The 24,098-nt window shown below is 44.1% G+C and overlaps 1 protein-coding gene across 1 annotated transcript in view; it reads right to left on the bottom strand.

Moving 5' to 3' along the window:
* Nucleotides 1–24,098, bottom strand: part of LOC141165939 (thioredoxin-like) — a 49,423-nt gene that overhangs the window by 5,569 nt on the left and 19,756 nt on the right. The window contains exon 2 of the mRNA XM_073652051.1: nucleotides 3,122–3,226. Coding sequence (XP_073508152.1) covers nucleotides 3,122–3,226 — 105 coding nt within the window. The remainder of the gene's footprint in view (nucleotides 1–3,121; nucleotides 3,227–24,098) is intronic.

The raw sequence follows: 24,098 nt of genomic DNA, 5'->3' as shown, positions 1-24,098 counted from the left end.
CATGGGCGTGGAGAGGAGTGAATATTCATTCCCTTTAGCAGCGGTCACACGTGGTAGCTGCAGCTGCCGGCTACTACCTGTGCCTGCTTATGCGGAGCTCTAGGAGGGGCATTGTCACCATGCTATACAGCAGTTGCAGTAATAGGGACAAATATGACAGCAGTTGGCTCGTCATTGGATTATCATCATGGTGATTAGTTCATGTAGGATGGAAATAGATGGGAACAGTGCAGGACATGTGAGAATTCAAATGAATTTTTGTTATAAACTCTACAGGCGAGTTTTGGCTAGAGAAGTTGTCATGGTGGTCTGGGCCAGATGGAAAAGTGAATAACTCAATCAGACAGAATATCCCCTGTTAGTCACTATCTATAACTGTTCTGTAATCTCTTAATATGTTTTGCAGAACTGCAATCTTGTCCAGCACCCAATCAAATTTTCTAAGTAAAAAAAGAGCTTTGAGTACTGGACAAGATCACCTTTTTTTCATGTGTTCTATTATTCTTCCAACTGGGATTCGGTGTTCGTGCACATCTTGAGAGTTCAAAGTTTTTTTCCTCAGGTGAGCTGAACATTTCTTTTTGTGAACAACTGGAATCTACCACTTTATTTTCACCATATGGCAATAATATTGGTTTTGTTTTTTGTACAGTGATTTTTTTTGTAACAGCATGGTCAATTGCTGCGGTTCCCTTTTACTATTATTGGGGGCCCACTCAATGTTTCACTCCCCATCCTGTGCTGAACCCCTAGATATACCTCTGGCCCCCATGACATCATAGTCATGTGACCAAAGGTCCCTCACCCTGCAGGAACATGGAGGGTCTGCAGATGAGGGAGCATGGTAAGTCCTCTACACTGATGTGTGTTTTATATACTGATATGTGTGTGTTATGTACAGATGTGTGTGTGTGTTATATACTGGTGTGTGCATATACCATGCATTGTGAGTATGATTTCAATATAAACTGTATATAACATACAGTGTATGTGTGTAGCATACAGCGTGTGTGTGTAACAAACAATGTGTGTGTGTTTAACATATGTGTGTTTGTGTAACATGTGATGTGTGTGTTATACAGTGTGTGTGTAACATACAGCATTGCACGGCCTATAAGCCTCCTTACCCTGGCATGTTATACATGTCACTCTCCATTAGGAGAAACGCTACCCTTTACACCAGGGGTCTCAAACACGCAGCCTGCAGGCAACAGGCCCCTGAGGCTGTTTCATGTGGCCTGCAGGCACCGGATTTCCTGTGATGATCGAGGCCCGGTCTTGGGGTCCTCTGAGATCAGCGATTCCTCTCAGTTGAATATGTGTCCCTAGACACACATTCAATTGAAATGTATCGCGGCACAGACAACAGCTCTCTGCGCCACAATACCAACATGAGCAGGCCAGCGCGGGCAGCGTGTGACATCATTGTCATGCGCCACCTAGTCTGTGGAGGAAAATGGGACGCTGTTCACCAAGGGAGCAGATTTTTTTTTATTGTGAAGTGTGGCACTATTGGGGAAATTACTACATGATAAGGAACAGAATTGGCACATCACGATAAGATGGGGACATTACTACAATATGCTGACCAGGATGGGGATATTACTATAAAATGGGAACATTACAAGAAGAGGAGGACCAGGATGAGACATTCCTACAAGATAGGGACCAGGACGGGGACATTATTATAAGATGGGGACATTACTGCATGATTCTGATCAGGATAAGGACATTACTACAAGATGCTGACCAGGATGGTGACATTACTACAAGATGCTGACCAGGATGGGGATATTACTACAAAATGGGAACATTACTACAAGAGGGCAAGCAAGATGAGGTGATTACTACAAGAGGGGGACCAGTATGGGGGACATTACTAAAAGATCCTGACCAGATGGGGACATTACTATAAAATGAGAACATTACTACAAGAGGAGGGCCAGGATGGGTGATGTTACTAGAAGATAAGGATCAGGATGGAGGAAATTACTACAAGATGGGAACCAGTATGGGGACATTACTATAAGATGTTGGTAAGAATTACTATATGGTGCTAATTGTTAGACAAAATTACTGTAACTAGCCAATTAGTAGACATGAAAAGGAGATAAAAATTATAAAAAATGTAAAAAAAAAAATTCTAAATAAAGTATGAAAATTTTTTTTACACAAAAAATGCTGTTTTATTTATAAACTAAAGTAAACAAAAAAGTGAATTTTATTATTGCTGCACCCGAAATGACCCAAGCTATAAAACTGTGCCATAACCTATACGATGAATGCCATTTAAGAGAATAAAATAAAAAACAAGCTGCCATTTAAAAATGTTCAAAAAAAATTATCAAAAGGTGTATAGAAAACATGATGTGGTATCACTAAAAATGTAACCTCTTCCTCCAAAGAATGCAGACCTTCAAATTCACATTTTTTCTACATGTGGCCCATATGCACAGCCGAGTTTGAGACTGCTTTAGACCCTTGTAACATACAGTGTATGTGTGTATGCTGTATCCACACTTTTAAATATCTGAACTGCAGATGAGAGTTTTTCGGCGATCACAACACAAACTAGCAAAATGATGATAGTATTTTTTATGCTGGAAGAAAAATCATTACTCTTGGCAGCACATTGCCCATGTAAATAGGAGATGTGCTGCCTATAACATGTATATGTACGGGGAGAAAAAGAGATATTAATCATTCTAGCCCCATTATTCTTCATCAGCCTGTGTAATTAGGTTGGTATATAAGGACTGAACGGCTTGAATATAGCAGATTGGCGCATGTTTAACAGTCTATAATCAGTTTGTGTAAAAGCACCCTAAATGTTTCTGTGTGATGGTACAATATGTTAGCATTTGGGACCCCTCTTAACTTTTACCCAGGGGTAAACTTTGTCCAAAACCGGCAATGCCAGCAGTGAACACTTCATAAGTTTGTCTGAAATAGACAATCTCTCAAATAAAACCTGTATACTTAGTGCCTCAAGGAGAAAATAGTGTTTCTATTCACTTTTTAGTTTACTTAATGGCAAATGTGCAGGGGACAAAACAAGTCATTACGATTTTAGCAATACAATCAGACATGGCACATTTATTATTCCAAATCTTTCACTTGCCTCCAAACATGGTGTTGTTAATCTGCATGGTCCACAATTTCCAGAGGAAAAGGCAACAACTACAAGCTTCCTCCCAGATGTTCTCAATATTTCTTGAAGCTCACACTATATAAAAGGAGAACAAAATGAATAAAACACATGGACCTTGAGGCTTAGTTTGGTTCTGAAATATAACAGACGTAATTAGTATCAAACAACCCTTTCACAGTATGAGACCATTTTGAATGATACGTGATAATTTAGATATGATGATGTACATATATAAGAAAGATTGGGTGCTCACTGTTTTTTGATGGTGCTCAGTAGTAACAAAATGTATAAAAAGTCAGTAATAACTCCGGCACTCTGATTTACCACTAATACATTTTGGAATCTATACAAGTCAAAAGTTATTGAGTGCCGGATATATATATATATATATATATATATATATATATATATATATATATATATATATACATATATATACACACGTGCATCTCACTAAATTAGAATATCATCAAAAAGTTAATTTATTTCTGTTCTTAAATACAAAAAGTGAAACTGATATATTATATAGAGCCATTACAAACAGAGTGATCTATTTCTAGTGTTTATTTTGGTTAATGTTGATGATTATAGGTTACAGCCCATGAAAACACAAAAGTCATTATCTCAGTAAATTAGAATACTTTATAACAACAGCTTGAAAAATGTTTTTAAAATCCGAAATGTTGGGCTACTGAAATGTATGTTCAGTAAATGCACTCAATACTTGGTCGGGGCTCCTTTTGCATCAATTACTGCATCAATGCGGCGTAGCAACAGCCTGTGGCACTGCTGAGGAGTTATGGAAGCCCAGGTTGCTTTGATAGCAGCCTTCAGCTCGTCTGCATTGTTGGATCTGGTGTCTCTCATCTTCCTCTTGACAATACCCCATAGATTCTCTATGGGGTTAAGGTCAGACGAGTTTGCTGGCCAATCAAGCACAGTGATACTGTTATTTTTAAACAAGGTATTGGTACTTTTGGCAGTGTGGACAGGTGCCAAGTCCTGCTGGAGAATGAAATTTCCATCTCTAAAAAGCTTGTCAGCAGAGGGAAGCATGAAGTGCTCTAAAATTTCCTGGTGGACGGCTGCGTTGACTTTATTCTTGAAAAAACACTGTGGACCTACACCAGCAGATGACATGGCTCCCCAAACCATCACTGATTGTGGAAACTTCACACTAGACCTCAAGCAGCTTGGATTGTGTGCCTCTCCATGCTTCCTCCAGACTCTGGGACCTTGATTTCCAAATGAAATGCAAAATTTACTTTCATCTGAAAACAACACCTTGGACCACTGAACAACAGTCTAGGTCTTTTGCTCCTTGGCCCAGGTAAGACTCTTCTGGCATTGTCTATTGGTCATGAGTGACTTAACACAAGGAATTCAACACTTGTATCCCATGTCCTGGATACTTCTTGTTACGCACAAGCCCGGACTGACTGGCGTGAGCATGATTAGTGATCCCACTGGACCATGAACCGAGGAGTGCCTGGAGGGGCGTGACTAAGTATCAACTCGGTCCGACCAAGGTCACACGGCGGCTCAGTCGACTCCGTGAACCAGGGAGGAACCGAGCAGAGGGACCAGGTGCTACTCCAGGTCAGACCCCATTCACAGCTGTTGACCCACACCGGGCAATGCAGGAACAGGCAGGTTAGGCTGGCATACAGACAGGTGGGTACTGGCAGGCACGGCTGGTATGCAGACAGGTGGGTATTGGCAGGCATGGCTGGTATGTAGACAGGTGGGTACTGGCAGGCACGGCTGGCATGCAGACAGGTGGGTACTGGCAGGTAGGAACGCAGGCAGGATAGGGACCAGTACAGACTGGGATACAGGAACAGAGCCACAGGTGTCATAGACAAACAGAGCAGAGCAAAACCAGCAGGTGCGGTAGACAAGCAGAGCACAGCTAAACCCCAGGTGCAGTAGACAAGCAGAGCAAAACCCGCAGGTGCGGTAGACAAGCAGAGCAGAGCAAAACCCGCAGGTGCGGTAGACAAGCAGAGCAGAGCAAAACCCGCAGGTGCGGTAGACAAGCAGAGTAGAGCAAAACCCGCAGATTTGGTAGACAAGCAGAGCACAACAAAACCCGCAGGTGCAGTTAACAAGCAGAGCAGAGCAAAACCCGCAGGTGTGGTAAACAAGCAGAGCAGAGCAAACCCCGCAGGTGCGGTAGATAAGCAGAGCAGAGAAAAAACCCACAGATGCGGTAGACAAGCAGAGCAGAGCAAAACCCGCAGGTGCGGTAGACAAGCAGAGCAGAGCAAAACCCGCAGATGCGGTAGACAAGCAGAGCAGAGCAAAGCCCACAGATGCGGTAGACAAGCAGAGCAGAGCAAAACCCGCAGGTGCGGTAGACAAGCAGAGCAGAGGAAAACCGACAGGTGCGGTAGACAAGCAGAGCAGATCAAAACCGCAGATGCGGTGAACAAGCAGAGCAGAGCAAAGCCCACAGATGCGGTAGACAAGCAGAGCAGAGCAAAACCCACAGATGCGGTAGACAAGCAGAGCAGAGCAAAACCCACAGGTGTGGTAGACAAGCAGAGCAGATCAAAACCGCAGATGCGGTGAACAAGGAGAGCAGAGCGAAACCACAGGTGCGGTGAACAAGCAGAGCAGAGCGAAACCGCAGGTGCGGTTGACAAGCAGAGCAGAGCAAAACCCGCAGGTGCGGTAGACAAGCAGAGCAGAGCAAAACCCGCAGGTGCGGTAGACAAGCAGAGCAGAGCAAAACCCGCAGGTGCAGTGAACAAGCAGTGCAGAACAAAGCAGAAGGTGCAAGCAGACAGGATAGGGCTCTGTTCACATAGAACAGACTGGAAAATACAGGAAGATAGTTAAAACACAGGAGGTAGATACAGAGGCAGGGAAACGGGACAAGCAGAACCAGATACAAACAAGGTACTTACAATGAAGTAGCGAGCGGACACAAAACTCACAAACAGAAGTACAGAGACAACGAGTTGGAGTTAGTGTTAGAACTCTCCTGTTAGGTTTTTTCTATCTTGCTGGTCACATGACCTTTTTTGCCTATTTAATCCTGCTCCGCCCTCCTGGCCTTGCTGGACTTCATTGTAATTTCTACTCTTTAGCTAGCCTGGTGCTTAGTTACCTTTCTCAGTCAGTTTTGCTAGGTCTTCGGACCTTTATGTTCTATGTTGTGTGTTTGTCTTTTACTGCTACAATTTCTGCTAGGAGGTGTCCAACTTTATCCCAGTCCCTAGTTCTTGTAGGGATCGCTCCCTTGCATCTATAGGTCTTCGTACAGACTAGCTGAGGACTTTAGCGGGTCTGATCGCAGGATCAGGTTCCCCGTTACATCGTAGGGATCTAGCTTAGTTCTATTGTAGGGACAGATCTCCATTCTTTCCTTAGTGCTTGTAGCAGATCATAACAGTAAGTCCAGCCAAAAAATATCTCTAAGGAAAGACCTCCAGTTTCCATCATGGTGTCGGTTCAGGATTTGGCTCAACGCCTGCAGGGACTCTCTCTGGAGGTGGCCGAGCTCCAACAACACGTGAGTAGCTGTTCTGGAGCACATTTTATGGAGCCAAAGGTACGTTTGCCTGATTTATTTTTTGGTGATCAACAAGAATTTTTTTCCTTTAAAAATGCTTGTTTGTTGTATTTTCGTTTGAGACCCAGATCCTCTGGTGATGAATCACAGCGCATAGGGTTCATAATGTCACTTTTGCGCAAAGAACCTCAGGGATGGGCCTTTTCTCTCCAACCTAGTGATCCATGCTTTAGATCAGTGGATAGTTTTTTTTCTGCTTTGGGTTTGTTGTATGATGATCCTGATCGTGTCTCATCAGCTGAGACTGAATTGAGACGTTTGAGGCAGGGATCAGGTAATGTGGAAAAATATTGTTCTCACTTCCGTCGGTGGTCTGCCCAGGTGGAGTGGAACGATTCAGCTTTGAAAAGTTTTTTTCTTGCGGGGCTAGGTGAAAGGGTTAAGGATTTGCTGATTGCTTATCCCACACCTGGAAACTTGCAGGAGGCAATGCAATTAGCTATACGGGTGGACAGGAGACTGCGTGCAAGGGTTAATGAGAGTAAATCCTCTGCCATGTCAGCTTCTAGTCTTGAGAGGGTCTGTACTGACATTGGAGAGCCGATGGAGATTGGGGCGATGGCACCCCGCTCTCAGGAAAAAGACCGCAGGTCTTCTGAAGGTTTGTGCTTTTATTGCGGGAAATCTGACCATTTTATTAAGAACTGTGTGCTTCGCATGAACAAAGAAAAAAAAAAGGTCAGTTACGCCCGTATAGCCTGTTTAAATACTAAGGGGGTATTTCTTTCTGCTACTACTGCTGCTCAGGAAGAATTGATTGAATTTCGGGTATTTGTGGATTGTGGTTCTACTCTGAATGTGATTGATGGGGGATTCTTGGAAAAACTCAAATTAAAACCCAAACCTTTGTCATCCCCTATTGCTGTGGTTTCTGTCGATGGCTCCCCCTTGAAGAGTGTTACTCACAAGGTCTGTGAATTTCCCCTCACTATTAATGGTATTCACCAAGAAAATTTGGATTTGGTAGTATTAAATAATTTGCCTTCTCCAGTAGTTTTGGGGTTACCCTGGTTAAAATTGCACAATCCTGTACTGGATTGGTCTACCAATGAAATTAAGTCCTGGAGCCCTAAGTGTTATGACAAGTGTTGTAATGGACGTATTGCTGCGGTGGAAAAAGGGGAATTACCTGTACCTATTCAGGATTTTTGGAGAGTTTTTTCTGAGGAGGAGTCACAAATTTTGCCTCCCCATAGAGACTATGATTGTACCATTGAATTTGTCCCTGGAGCGACTCTTCCTAAAAGTGGTTTATTTAATCTTACTATTCCTGAGAGAAAGGCTTTGGAGGAATACATACAGACAAGCTTGGCCGCCGGTCACATAAGGCCTTCCAAGTCTCCTGTGGCTGTTGGATTTTTTTTTGTTAAAAAAAAGGACGGCGGTTTACGTCCTTGTCTGGATTTTCGTGAGATTAATAAAATTACTGTACGCAATCCTTTCCCACTGCCATTGATTCCTGATTTGTTTAACCAGTTAGTGGGGGCCAAGTGGTTCTCTAAAATTGATCTCCGTGGGGCATACAATTTGTTGCGCATGAAGGGGGGTGATGAATGGAGGACTGCTTTTAACACTCCTGTGGGTCATTTTGAGAATCTGGTTATGCCTTTTGGTCTTACCAATGCTCCAGCATTTTTTCAGAATCTTATTAATGACATCCTTAGACCTTTGATCGGCAAAAATGTGGTTGTGTATTTGGATGACATTTTGATTTATTCATCGGATCTGGAGTCTCATTGGCAGAGCGTACGTGAGGTATTACAGTTATTAATTGACAATTCGCTTTTTGCTAAGCTGGAGAAATGTGAGTTCACTGTACAGAGAATTAGTTTTTTGGGCTACATTATCTCCAGCGAAGGTTTTGAGATGGACCCGGTGAAAGTTCAAGCTGTGCAGGAATGGCCTAGGCCTATTGGTTTGAAATCGATACAGCGGTTTTTGGGTTTCGCCAATTATTACAGAAAATTCATTAAAAATTTTCTATTATTGTCAAACCACTGACCGATCTCACCAGGAAAGGTGCTAATGCGATTCAGTGGACTACTGAGGCCATTGAAGCTTTTGTGTTTCTAAAGGAGAGGTTCAGCTCTGCTCCCATCCTTATGCAGCCTGATGTGACTAAGCCATTTTTGGTTGAGGTTGCTGCTTCTTCGGTGGGGGTCGGTGCGGTATTGTCTCAGAAAAACAAGGATGGAGTACATCCCTGTGCTTTTTTTTCAAAAAAATTTTCTGAGACTGAACTTAATTACGATATTGGTAATCAGGAATTGCTGGCTATTAAACTCGCATTTGAACACTGGCATCATCTCTTGGAAGGTGCTGAATTTCCCATTCAGGTTTTCACTGATCATAAAAATCTGATCTATCTTGGTGCTGCCAAGCGCTTGAATGCCCGTCAGGCTAGGTGGGCACTTTTTTTCTCGCGCTTTAATTTTTCCGTTACTTACATCCCTGATACCAAGAATGTTAAAGCTGATGCTTTGTCTCACAGCTTTTCTCCCATGGTCGGTGCTGAGGAGGAGGGGAGCATTTTACAAGAAGGTGTTGTGATTGCTGCATTGGACTCCGTTTTGGAAGATGAGATTCTTAAAGCACAGGAGAATGCTCCATCTAACACTCCCCATGGGAGGTTGTTTGTGCCTAGGACCTTTAGGAGAGATTTGTTTGTTGAGTGTCATGAGTCTCGGTTGGCAGGTCATCCAGGAATTTCAGAGACCAAGAGACTTGTGGGTCGCAGTTTTTGGTGGCCTGGATGGCAGAAGGAAGTCATTAAGTGGGTGCGTCAATGTACGGTGTGTGCTAGATCTAAGTCTTCACATACTCCTGCAGTGGGGTTGCTTTGCCCTCTGGAGGTTCCTAGTGCACCTTGGACACATCTGGCTTTGGACTTTATTGCTGACCTTCCACCCTCTGAGGGTTTCACAGTCATCTGGGTGGTCGTGGACCGTTTTAGCAAGATGTGTCACTTGGTTCCTTTCATCAAACTGCCCTGCGCTAAGACACTCGCTAAGGCCTTTGTCAAGGAAATTGTCAGACTACATGGCGTTCCTACTGACATTGTTTCGGATAGGGGACCTCAGTTCGTGGCTCGTTTTTGGCGCGCTTTTTGTGACAGGTTGGGAGTTCATTTGTCGTTTTCATCCGGATATCATCCTGAGTCTAATGGCCAGACAGAAAGGAAGAATCAGGATGTTGAGCAGTTCTTGCGTTGTTTTGTGGCAGACAATCAGGAGGGGTGGTCTGAGTTTCTGCCACTTGCTGAGTTTGCTCTTAACAACCATACATCCTCTTCTGCTGGTTGTTCGCCTTTTCTTGTTGTTCTGGGAGACATCCGTCTTTTGGGTCATTCTCCAAATTGGTATCGGCTGGGCCTGAGGAGGAGAGTTTTTCAAGTGATTTGGAGAGAGTTTGGACAGATGTGCGTGGTAATCTTCAGGAGGCTAACAAAAAATCTAAGAGGTACTTTAATAGGAAACGGCAAGAGGTTTTGTTTGCTATTGGTGACATGGTTTGGTTGTCCTCTAAGAATCTGCGGTTGAGAATTTGGGTCCCAAGTTTGTAGGGCCCTTTAAGGTGCTTCAGGTAGTTAACCAATCTGCTGTTAGGTTGGAGGTTCCTACCTCCTGGAAGATTAATCCGGTGTTTCATGTTTCTCTGTTGAAAAGAGCTTATGTGTCGGATGAAGACGCCTCTGCCACTGTTCCTCCGGTGGTGGAGGACGGGGAATACGAAATTTCCCGCATCCTAAATTCTAAACGGTATAGAGGGAGTTTGCAGTATCTCGTCGCTTGGAAGGGTTTCGGACCTGAGGATAACTCATAGGTGAGGGCGGATGATGTTTCTGCTTCCAGACTTGTCAGAGCGTTTCACAAGAGGTTTCCTGATAAGCCTGGGCCTAGGGGATCCGGAGGATCCTCATAGAAGAGGGGGTACTGTTAGAACTCTCCTGTTAGGTTTTTTCTATCTTGCTGGTCACATGACCTTTTTTGCCTATTTAATCCTGCTCCGCTCTCCTGGCCTTGCTGGACTTCATTGTAATTTCTACTCTTTAGCTAGCCTGGTGCTTAGTTACCTTTCTCAGTCAGTTTTGCTAGGTCTTCGGACCTTTATGTTCTATGTTGTGTGTTTGTCTTTTACTGCTACAATTTCTGCTAGGAGGTGTCCAACTTTATCCCAGTCCCTAGTTCTTGTAGGGATCCCTCCCTTGCATCTATAGGTCTTTTCTACAGACTAGCCGAGGACTTTAGCGGGTCTGATCGCAGGATCAGGTTCCCCGTTACATCGTAGGGATCTAGCTTAGTTCTATTGTAGGGACAGATCTCCTTTCTTTCCTTAGTGCTTGTAGCAGATCATAACAGCTAGGTGCAGGTTCAGACACTGCAGGAAAAGGGAATGTTCGGACATAGAGACAAACAGGTAACGGGCTAGGACACTGTTCAGACAGGAACTGAACCAGGAACAAGATACAGGAACGAGCCTGGGAACTCAGCCCCCAGGGTGGCGGAAACAGACTAGAAGTCACAAATACAGGCAACAGGCCTGGGTATACAGCCCCTAGGGTGGCGGAACAGACGAGAAGTCACAGATACAGGTAACAGGCCTGGGTATACAGCCCCCAGGGTGGTGGAAACAGACAAGATACAGGACAGGACCTGGCAACTCAGTTGCAAGGAACACACTGAAGGAAAGTGTTGCTCAGGCCCCTCCTACTGGGTGGAGGGGGTTTAAGTATCCAGTGACTCACAGCAATAGGCTGGGGATGCATTAGGACTGTGCACACAGTAACTATAACAAACAGGCAGTAACTGCACCGATGCCCTAAGCAATCAGACAAGAGACATGCACACAGCAGGTACTGGAGCAAAGTGTGCAGCCTGGACAGATAGGTAAGATAGCGGTCTCCACTCCTGAGAAAAAATACTGACCAAATACTGACCAAATACTGATAGTGGGGCCGTGGCCTAATTCAAAACATCTTGGAGAATTAACCATAGAACTTCTTTGGATGTAAGTTTGCACATCTTACTTTTTCTTAGTGTAATCCCACACAGATTCAATGATATTAACATCAGAGCTCTGTGGGGACCATTTTATCACTTCCAGGACTCCTTGTTCTTCCTTTTTCTCCTTATTCAGGACAATACTAGCCATATTATATTTCTCCAAAGCTAAAGTATAAGGAGATTATCACATCATGATCTTGACAGTCACTGAGCCAGTAAGTTTGAAAACTACAAAAATGGATTTAAATGTTGAGCTTGAAGGAACAATGAATCTGAAAGTTGATACCAAAATTGTACTGTGAACTGCCCCTAAGTGTGATGAGAAAGAAGAAGATCCTACATTTTATATGAGTACTAGTGATGAGCGAGCACTAAAATGTTCGAGTGATTGCTGCTCAGGCTGAGCAAATCGCAATACTCGGGTTTTTGACCCAAGCAACGAACCCAATGTAAGTCAATGGGAAACTCGAGCATTTTTCCGGTGGCTCCCCCCACCCAGAAGTCTGGAGGGGGCCAAAAAATTGGCCTAATCGATGGGAACAGTGCTCAAATGAAATAGAAACAGCATGGAGAAGACCCTTGGAAGCATCTCTGACTCCCAGGTCACTGCTGTGAACAATGTTGTCTAGAGTATTACGCCACTTTTACTGACTGACAATAAAAAGCCAAAATGGATTTTCCTGGGAAAAATGTTAAGGAACATTCTTTCCAGGGTAATGACTTGTATATGAGGCAAAATAAATAACCAAAAACAATAAGTGCTCCTGCACACCTTGGGCAATGTTCACAAGTAGAGTTTTTGATGCATTTTTGCACTTTTGCATTGCTTTCAACTGTAAAAAATACATTCACCGGTAAATGTAATTTTAACAATTTACTACCTTATCTGGCCATGTGGTGTGTGAGACATTATCAGACAAATCCTGTTTCATTTATGAATGAGGGACTCTGAAAGTTACAAAGCCTATGTTTACAAGGCCATCAGGCGGACCTTACTATTGTTAGAGGACCATCAGCCGGCTATGCTTTGATGTTGCCATTTTTAAGGAGTGGGTCTCCTATACTGGTATTGCATATGCAGTAACAGCAAGGCTGCCAAAAAATTGGACGCACTCCAATACCCCTTTGAAGAGATAAAGAGGAGGGCCTCATTAAAAAAAATGTTCCCATTGTTAAGGAGTGAATCTCCTGTAGTGGTAATGCCCATGCAGTGACTGCAAGGGCTGCCCAAAAAATGGACGCACTCCAATACCCCTTTGAAGAGATGTAGCGGTGGGCCTCAATTAAAAAAATGTTCCCATTGATAAGGAGTGGGTCTCCTATAGTGGCAATGCCCATGCAGTGACTGCAAGGGCTGCAAAAAAATTGGATGCACTCCAATACCCATTTGAAGAGACGTAGAGGAGGGCCTCATTAAAAAAAATTGTTCCCGTTGTTAAGGAATGGGTCTCCTTTACTGGTAATATCCATGCACTAAGTGCATGGGCTAAAAAACATTTACCCCTGGGGGGTTAACATGGACATACTGTATAACATACAGAATGTTAGAGGTAGGCCTCTTAAAAAATTTCCTATGGGTATCATAAAAACCCTTAAAAAATTATGTGGGTGTTGCATCACGGTCACCCTGGTGATATGGTGGTGTAAAATGAGGAGAAGTAAAAAGAGGAGGACAAAAAAAAATAGACAAAATCAGGAAGCGTATACCCATGTCTGGGTGTGAAGAGGTGCATGGGAATAGACCAAAAAAACCACCGGATTTGACTTTATGTTCCGCTGCTATCATCCGGTGATATTGGCCCAATCCAGCCCTTGTTCATTTTGATAAGAGTCAGCCTGTCGCATTTTCAGTTGACAGACGGATGCGCCTATCAGTTATAATACACCCGGCGGCACTAAAAACCCACTATGACAAAACGCTAGGGACAGGGTAGGCCAGGACCTCCAAGGCGTAGAGAGCCAGTTCATGCCACATGTCCAGCTTGGATACCCAATAGTTATAAGCCACAGAGGAATCACAAAGGACCTTGGTACGGTCAGCAAAGTACTCCTTCAGCATCTTCCAAAACTTTTCTCTCCTTGTCAGAGTACCCCATGCATCAATTCCTGTGCACTGGGAGGTTCTAAGAAAACTGTCTAACACCTTTGACAGTGTTCCCCTGCCTCTGCTGCATCATATTTGTGTTTCCCTCGCCTGTACTCCTTGGTTGTCCAAGGAACTGTGACCTCTGCCACCAGCATTTTCAGATGGGAATTTTTTTAATAACAAGGGCCTTCTGGTACTGCAACATTTTATTAGACCTCTCCGCCATGGGAAGGAGAGATAGAAAGTTTTCCTTGTAGCGTGGGTCTAGAAGTGTGACCAACCAGTAATTACTGTCATGCAAAATGCATATAATGCGAGGGTCACGGGACAGACAGCGGAACATAAAGTAAGCCATGTGTACCAGACCGCCAACAGCCAAGACTTCCCTTTCCTGACCAAGAGGTTTACTCTCAATGCTCTCCTCCTCATCCTCCTCCTGGTCCTCCTCCTCATTCTCCCTCTCCTCAGGCCATTCACACTGAACAGACAGTATGAATGTTGTGTGGGTAGTACCATCTGTAGCACAGGAAACCAGCTCCTCTTCCTCCTCCTCCTTATTATCACCCAATCCGCATTGAGATGAGATGAGGCTGGGCTGTGTGGCATCACCCTGCATAGTTCCTTGCTCCATCTCATCGAGCTCCACCTGCAATGCCTCCTCTTTAATTGTGAGCAGTGAGCTTTTCAGTAGACAGAGAAGTGGGATGGTGACAATAATTGTGGTGTCATCACCGCTCACCATCTTGGTGGAGTCCTCAAAGTTTTGGAGGACGGCACAGATGTCTGACATCCATGCCCACTCATCAGCTCTTATGTGCGGAGGCTGACCTGAATACCGACGGGTGTATTGAAGCTGGTACTCAACAACTGCCCTCTGCTGCTCACAAATCCTTCCCAACATGTGGTGACATCGCACACTAGTCATGAGCTGGAAGAAGCAAATGCTGCTAAAGCACGGCGAGGGCGGCGGAAGCTGTAGCTGACTTTCTGGTGGCGCCGTACTTTCACAAGCAGCTCAGGCAGATCTGGCTAGGTTTTGAGAAACCTCTGAACCACTAGGTTGAGCACATGGGCCAGGCATGGTACGTGTGCAAGGTTGCCAAGCTTCAGAGCCGCCACCAGGTTCCGGCCATTGTCACACATGCATATGCCAGGCTGTAGGTTCAGCTGTGACAGCCACAGATCTGCCTGCTCGGTTACAGCTGTCAAGAACTCTGCAACAATGTCAGCGGTTTGCCCCTAAGCATATTAGCTTCAGCACAGCCTGTTGTTACTTGGCCGAGGCTGTGCTGCAGTGCTTCCAGCTTCCGACTGATGTGGTCATTTTGGAGATGGAGGCAGAAGAGGAGGAGGAGGTGCAGGAGCTGTAGAATGTGGGGGGCAACCCTGATTGACCCAGGGCCCGCAATCCTTGGCGTTGGGAGGACGTGTTCTGTGCCAGGGTCCGACTGGGTCCCGGCTTCCACGATATTAACCCAGTGTGCCGTCAGAAGGATATACCGTCCCTGACCACAAGCACTTGTCCATGTGTCTGTGGTTAGGTGGACCTTTCCAGTAACTGCATTGTTGAGGGCACATCTAATGTTCTGGGACACGTGCTTGTGTAAGGCACAAATATTTGCTGCATATCCACAACAGCAGCACACAGGGGGAGGGAGGCATAGCACCACAACAAGCAGGAACAAGCAGTGGGGTGGCCACAGACACAAGGCGGGCAACTGTTCCCCGAAACACCAACACAATGGAAGTTGCCAGTCCAACTGTTAGGTCTTCCAGATCCTGGCTCTTTTTTAAACACTGTCCAGATAACCCCAAAAAGGCCATTTTCAACATCTACCAGGCTGGCATCAGCAGGGGCAGCAAAACTACCAGCCTGACCACCACCAGCATGCTCAGGCACATGACAGCAAAGCACCCGACTAGGTGGGCTGAACGCAAGGGTCCAGAAAGTGTCTGCGGGTGACACCACTGCCTGTTCCACTGGTGTGCGTGCACGTCAATCCCCTGTCCATGGCGCAGGCGAAGATGCCTCCCGTCCTGCACTTGTTGTTGCACACTTGCAACCACTACCGTCACAGTCCATGTCTTTGTCCAAGCGCAGCGTTCAGTTGTCCCTACCCAAGTCCTTGCAATGCAAGCGCAAATACGCAGCCAACGTCCCACAGGCCACACTACTAAACTCACACATTTCTCGAATGCTTGCACTAGAAATGTTGCCTTTTAGGCTTGTGTAGATGTAATCTTTCCGCAACCTGACGGCTGTGGTCATCCCTCAGTACTCGGTCCCCAGCCACCACTGTTTCTCCCGGTGTGCTGTCCCCGCCTTACACAAGCACGTGTCCCAGAACATTAGCCGTGCTCTCAACAATGCAACTACTGGGAAGGTCCACCTAACCATGGACATGTGGACAAGTGCTTGTGGCCACGGATGGTACATCTCGCTGATGGCACACTGGGTTAATATAGTGGAAGCTGGGACCTAGTCAGACCTTGAGACGGAACACGTCCTCTCAACGCTGAGGATTGTGGGCCCTGGGTCAATCAGGGTTGCCCGCACATTCTACAGCTCCTGCACCTCCTCCTCCACAGCCTCCATCTCCTAAATGACCACATCATTTCGCTGGAAGCACTGCAGCTCTGCCTCTGCCAAGCGGCAACAGGCACTTCTGAAGCTAATATGCTTAGGGGATAAACCGCACACCTCTGAAGAGTTGTTGACAGCTGTAACAGAGCAGGCAGATCTGTGGCTGTCATCGCTGAACCTACAGTCAGGCATGGTTGTGTCCGACAATAGCCGGAACCTGGTGGCAGCTTTGAAACTAGGCAACCTTTCACACGTACCATGTCTGGCCCATGTGCTCAACCTAGTGGTTGGTTCAGCGGTTTCTCAAACCTACCCGGATCTGCCTGAGCTGCTTGTCAAAGTATGCCACGTGTGTCCCCATTTTCGAAAGTCACCTACAGCTTCCACCGCGCTCACCGTGCTTTAGCAGCGTTTGCAGCTTCCAGCTCACAGACTGGTGTGCAATGTTACCACACGGTGGAACTCAACCTTTCAGATGTTGGGAAGGATTTGTGAGCAGCAGAGGGCAGTTGTTGAGTACCAGCTTCAACACGCCCGTCGGCATTCAGGTCAGCCTCCACACATAAGAACTGGTGAGTGGGCATGGATGTCAAAAACTTAGAGGACTCCACCAAGATGATGAGTGGTGATGATGCCATAATTAACATCACCATCCCACTTCTCCCACTTCTCTGTCTTCTGAAAAGCTCACTGCTCACAATTAAAGAGGAGGCATTGCAGGTGGAGCACGATGAGATGGAGCAAGGAACCATACAGGGTGATGCCACACAGCCCAGACTCATCTCATCCCAACATGGATTGGGTGCTAATGAGAAGGAGTAAGAGGATGAGGAGGAACAGGAGCTGGTTTCCTGCGCTACAAACAGTACTACCCACACTACATTCATACCATCTGTTCAGTGTGGATGGCCTGAGTAAAGGGAGAATGAGGAGGAGGAGGATGAGGAGGAGAGCATGGACAGTCGTCCTCTTGGTCAGGACAGGAAAGACTTGGCAGGTGGCAGTCTGGCACACATGGCTGACTTTATGTTCCTCTGCCTTTCCCGTGACCCTCGCGTTGTATGCATTTTGGCAGACAGTAATTACTGGTTGGTTACACTTCTAGATCCACGCTACAAGGAGAACTTTCTATCTTTCCTTCCCGTGGCGGAGAGGTCTAGTAAAATGTTGCAGTACCAGAAGGTCCTTATTGCGGAATTATTAAAAAAATTTCCATCTGAAAACACTGGCGGCAGAGGTCACAGTTCCTTGGACAACCAAGGAGGCCAGACTAGTGAGGCACAAATATGATGCAACAGAGGCAAGGGAACACTGTCAAAAGTGTATGACAGTTTTCCCAGACCCTCCCAGCGCACAGGCCCTGATGCGAGGGTTACACTGAAAAGGAGGGAAAAGTTTTAGAAGATGCTGAAGGAGTACCTTGCTGACTGTACCAACGTCTTCCGTGATTCCTTTGTGCCTTATATTATGTATACAAGCTGGACACGTGGCAAGAACTAGCTCTCTACACCTTGAAGGTCCTGGCCCGCCCTGCCGCTAGCGTTTTGTCAGAGCGGGTTTTTAGTGCCGCCGGGGGCATTATAACTGATAGGCAGTATGTTCTGTTCATGTATACCCCCCAGGGGTAAATGTTTTTCAGCCCATGCACTTAGTGCATGAGCATTACCGGTATAGGAGACCCATTCCTTAACAATGGTAACATTTTTTTTAATGAGGATCTCCTCTACGTCTCTTGAAAGGAGTATTGGAGTGCGTCCAATTTTTTGCCAGCCCTTGCAGTCACTGCATGGGCATTACCAGTATAGGAGACCCATTCCTTAACAATGGTAACAATTTGTTTAATGAGGACCTCCTCTACGTCTCTTCAAAGGGGTATTGGAGTGCATCCAATTTTTTACCAGCCCTTGAAGTCACTGCATGGACATTACCCGTATAGGAGACCCATTTCTTAACAAAGGTAACAATTTTTTTAAATGAGGCTCTCTATGTCTCTTCAAAGGTGTATTGGGGTTTTTCCAAATTTTGGGCAGACCTTACAGTTACTGTATAGTATACGCTATAACAGTATAGGAGACCCGCTCCATAATAATGGGAATTTTTTTTTTAAATCAGGCCCTCTATGTCTCTTCAAAGGGGTATTGGGGTTTTTCCAAATTTTGGGCAGGCCTTGAAGTCACTGCATATGCTCCTTAATAATGGGAACAACAAATTATAGCCAGCTGATGGCCCTCTAACAGGATGTGTCTGATCACGTCTCACATACCACATGTGGAGATAAGATATTAAAATGTTAAAATGATATTTACCAGTGTAGGTCTTTTTCACCGTTTAAAGCAATGCCAAAGTGCAAAAATGCATCAAAAATGCTATGTGTGAACATAGGCCAAGGTGTGGAGGAGCGTGTTTTTTGGGGGGTTATTTATTTTGCCTTATATGCAAGTCATTGCCCTGGAAAGAATGTTCCTTAACCACTTCGCGCCAGAGCCTGTTTTTGCCTTTCGTGACCGGGCCAATTTTTTCAATTCTGACCACTGTCACTTTATGAAGTAATTACTCTGGAACGCTTCAACAGATTCCCCTGATTCTGAGAATGTTTTTTCGTGACATACTGTATTTCATGATAGTGGCAAAATTTCTTTGATATCACTTGCGTTTATTTGTGAAAAAATCAGAAATTTGGCGAAAATTTTGAAAATTTTGCAATTTTCAAACTTTGAATTTTCATGCCCTTAAATTAGAGAGATATGTCACACAAAATAGTTAATAAATTACATTTCCCACATGTCTACTTCACATCAGCACAATTTTGGAACCAAAATTTTTTTTGTTAGGGAGCTATAAGGGTTAAAAGTTGACCAGAGATTTCTAATTTTTCCAACAAAATTTACAAAAACATTTTTTTAGGGACCACATCATATTTGAAGTCACTTTGAGGGGTCTTTATGACAGAAAATACCCAAAAGTGAAACCATTCTAAAAACTGCACCCCTCAAGGTGCTCAAAACCACATTCAAGAACTTTATTAACCCTTCAGGTGCTTCACAGGAATTTTTGGAATGTGGAAGAAAAAAATTAACATTTAACTTTTTTCACAAAAATGTTACTTTAGACCCAATTTTTTTTATTTTCACAGGGGTAACAGGAAAAAATGGACCCCAAATTTTTTTGTGCAATTTCTCTTGAGCGAGCTGATACCCCATATGTGAGGGAAAACCACTGTTTGGGCGCACTGCAGGGTTCGGAAGGGAAGGAGCGCCATTAGACATTTTGAATGTAAAATTTGTTTGAATAATTAGCAGACGCCATGCTGCGTTTGGAGAGCTCCTGATGTGCCTAAACAGTGGAAACCACCCACAAGTGACACCATTTTGGAAACTAGACCCCTTAGGGAACTTATCTAGATGTGTGGTGAGCACCTTCAACCCCAAGGTGCTTCACAGAAGTTTATAATATTGAGCTGTAAAAATAAAATTTTCACATTTTCCCCACAAAAATGTTTTTTATCCCCAAATTTAGCATTATCATAAGGGTAATAGGATAAATTGCACCATGAAATTTGTTGTGCAATTTCTCCTGAACACGCCAATACCCCATATATGGGGAAAACCACTATTTGGGTACACTGCAGGGTTCGGAAGGGAAGTAGCGCCATTTGACTTTTTGAATGTAAAATTTGTTTGAATAATTAGCGGACGCCATGTAGCATTTGGGGAGCCCCTAATGTGCCTAAACAGTGGAAACCCCCCACAAGTGACACCATTTTGTAAACTAGACCCCTTAGGGAACTTATCTAGATGTGTGTTGAGCACATTGGGAGACATAATAAACAAATCAGTAGCAGGTGAAGAATTGGTTTTATTTATTTTTTACGCCGTTCCTCGTGCGGTATAAGTGATGAGATTACTTTATTCTTCAGGTCGGTGCGAATACAGAGATACCAGATTTATATCGGGTTTTTATGATTGACAGCTGTCACACACTAAAAGACGCTTTTTTTTGCAAAATCTAGTTTTTGCATCGCCATATTTTGAGAGCTATAATTTTTCCATATTTCAGCCGACAGAGTCATGTCACGGCTTGTTTTTTGCGGGACGAGTTGACATTTTTATTGGTACCATTTTTGGGTACATGACATTTTTTGATCGCTTTCTATTCCGTTTTTTGGGAGGTAAAATTAACAAAAACCAACAATTCAGGAATTGTTTTCTGAGTTTTTTTTTTATGCCGTTCTGCGTGTGGTAAAAGTGATAAGGCAGCATTATTCTTCGGGTCAGTACAATTACAGCGATACTACACTTACTGTATATTTTTTTATGTTTTGGCACTTTTACACAATAAAACAATTTTATAGAAAAAATTTTTTTTTTGCATCGCTTTATTCTGAGCTATAACTTTTTTATTTTTCGGCTGATGGAGCCGTATGGCAGCTTTTTTTTTGCGGAACAAGATGACGTTTTCAGCAGTACCATTTTTATTTCCATTTTGCTTTTTAATCGCATTTTTTTCCACCTTTTGTTTGGCGATATGAGGAAAAAGCATAGTTTTTTGCTCCGTTTTTTATTTATTTTTATTACGGTGTGCACAGAAGGAGTTAATTAGTGTGACAGTTTTATAGCTCGGGTTGTTTCGGACGCGCCGATACCAAATATGTGTACTTTTGTTGTTGTTGCATAAATATACGGATTTATCAGTTTAATATTTTATTTATTTATTTTTATTTATTTTGTGATTTTTTTTAACAGTTTGAAAACATTTTTTTTACTTTTTTTTTACATTTTTACTTAGTCCCTGTATGGGACATTCATTTTTATTTTTCTGATCACTGATCTCATGTAATGTAATAGACATATATTACATTGTATGAGACCACTGCTGACAGTTTCACACTGTGTCTCCTGCTGGACTCAGCTTGCAAGCTGAGCCTAGCAGGACACCATATATGGCAGATCTGGAGGCGGTCATGTGACCTTCAGCTGGCATAACAACGCCAGGTCCTGGAAGGTATCAGGGGTCGTCGGAGAGGTAAGTAGATGACCCCCTCTCCTCTTACTATCTTCTATATGCCACGATCACTATTGATCGCGGCATATAGAAGATAGCAAAGGGTTAACATCACTGGGACCTGATCCAATCAGGTCCCGATGATGTTCCCTGTCAGAGCTATCGCTCTGCACTGCACCCGCAGAACTTATACAGCGAAGGGAAAGATGCGATCAAAGCTACACAGCAGGTAATTATCATAAAATATAGCTTTTATTAAATATATAATTAAGAGAGAATACACCACATAATATAGCAGAAACAGTGCACAACATACATATCAAAAATATCTTAAAATACCATCATGCTCAATGGACACAGAGGTCCACATATAGGGCACCCACCAGGACTATAATATAGACTCTAATGCACCTGATTAACAGATCTCTAATATATGTGTCCAAATAGTGTATCATTAGTGGTCAGCCAATATTGCCTAACTGTGTATTGACATAACCATGTAAATGACCATATAGTATAGTTATGGAATCTACCTGGACAGAGGGCTATCAGCGGGGGTGCTCCAATGTGGACCACGCGTCCACCCCGACGCGCGTTTCGGCGTTACCTTCTTCAGGGGGCGTGGTTGCAAACCGGGGGTGTGTCCTTATAAACCTATCGCTAGCCAATAGAAAGGTGTGGGCGGACATCTAATGACGCGCCCAGCGTCTCTGCTGCCTCGGCAACCCGCGATGCCGGCGTCATGCGAAGGACCTCCCAACAGTCACGTGGGCCCACGTGACCCGCAGGTCCTAGCATGAAGACGCCGGGTAGCGCGAGCCGACCTCAGCAACAGAGAACGCCTGCACGTACCTGTCCAAGAACCGCACCTATATAATTAGGATTAAGTAAGGTATTCTTTGACCCAGCTAGAGGTCCATCTTAAGATTGCCCTCAACTACCTCAGGGACTGCAAATAAGGGTGCATGTAGTGAAATGTCCAATTATAAATCTACAACTACCCACATCAATCCAGTGGTAAGGCATAATACAAAAATCTCCCATAAAGAAAGAATGCAAATATGCATAGCGACATATATCAATATATGGACAATTTCACACATACCACGAACCTCACCATATGCGTCAAGTTACACCTGACACTACTAAATCATCACTGCACAAAGTACCTATCAAACATACATGATCATAATAGTCAAATTAGCATTAAATGATACAAGACATATGGTCACAGTAATGTTTGTGCAAGTAAATTACAATAACACTGTTTGTCCAATAGGCAGGACCAATAACCACACATATGGAAGGCCCAACCACATATATCACAACATACAATCTCCTAAGAGATGAAAGCAATACAAAATACAATACTTATTTAAACAAAGTTCACAATGTGAGCAAGGAGGTTTATAGACTTTGGCGATTGCTGTGTAACGATATCACGAATCCTTCATCTCCTCCACAAACACTCATCCATAATGGAACGGATATAGTACGGACACAACCCTCCAAAAAGAAAGTTCGCAGACCATTTTACGATGGAAGAAACTGTGAATAATATAATAAAATAAATAAAAACTTAAAAACACAGATGACATGTACTAGGTAGAGCGGATATCAAAGAAACGGAGCAAAACTGAGACTCTCATTCAGTCCATGCGGGTGTACAGTGCCCAATTTCCAGATCCATCTGGATTCTAGTTGAGCTAGACGTTGACTAAATTTGCCTCCACGAATACCAACCTTCAAAGCATCAATCCCCCTCACCCTCAGTAGTGAGCTGTCACAATTATGGCAGAGTTTAAAATGTCGTGGTATCGTCCTGAGTGTGGAGGGATCCATACAGTCGGCAGCCGCCAAGATACCCAACACATGCTCCCTAACTCGCACTTTGAGTTGCCGTGTGGTAAGACCAACATAGATTAATCCACATGGACATGTGGCATAGTAGATAATAAACCGTGAGGTACATGTAATCCGACTTTTGATGACATAAGTCGCTGTACCTGCAGCATTAGAAAAAGTATCAGTACACTCTATATTCGGACAGGCGACACAACGGCCGCATGGAAAACTTCCACACTCAGGACAAGAAGCGCCAAAAATTGTAGCAGTCCCAGATTGAAATTGATAATGGCTATGTACCAGACAGTCCCGAAGATTTTTTGAGCGGCGCACAGCAATAGATGGGCGATCTGGAAGGATTTTAGACAAAACAGGGTCAACAAGGAGAATTGGCCAAGCTTTAGCCAAACATTCCCTCATCCGGCCAAATTGACCATGATAGTCAGTTATAAATCTTGGTTTATCTTCTGATTTTGGAATCTTTTTCTTATAAAGCAAATCATGTCTATTGGAATATTTGGCACGATGGTATGCCCTTTTTACCATACGTTTGCTGTAGCCCCTCTCATAAAATCTCTTTTTCAAATCTTCGGACTGTCTGGCAAAATCCACATCATCCGAGCAGAGTCTACGTAAACGCAGGAACTGTCCGATGGGGACAGACTGAATCACCCAAGGAGGGTGGGAGGATGATGCATGAAGCAACATATTCGTGGAGGTATTTTTACGATAGATATTTGTTTTTATAAAATTATCCTGATCCCTAGTGAGGGCCACGTCTAGGAAATTCACCACATCCCTATCCCATGTATAGGTAATGCGAATATTCCTATCATTATCATTGAGGG

This window comes from Phyllobates terribilis, unplaced genomic scaffold, assembly GCF_046119375.1.
Source record: "Phyllobates terribilis strain yellow unplaced genomic scaffold, ASM4611937v1 Scaffold_1__5_contigs__length_1240528914, whole genome shotgun sequence".
Taxonomy (NCBI): Eukaryota; Metazoa; Chordata; class Amphibia; order Anura; family Dendrobatidae; genus Phyllobates; species Phyllobates terribilis.
Note: the sequence above shows the minus strand (reverse complement) of the source record. Positions and strands in the feature narration are given on the sequence as shown.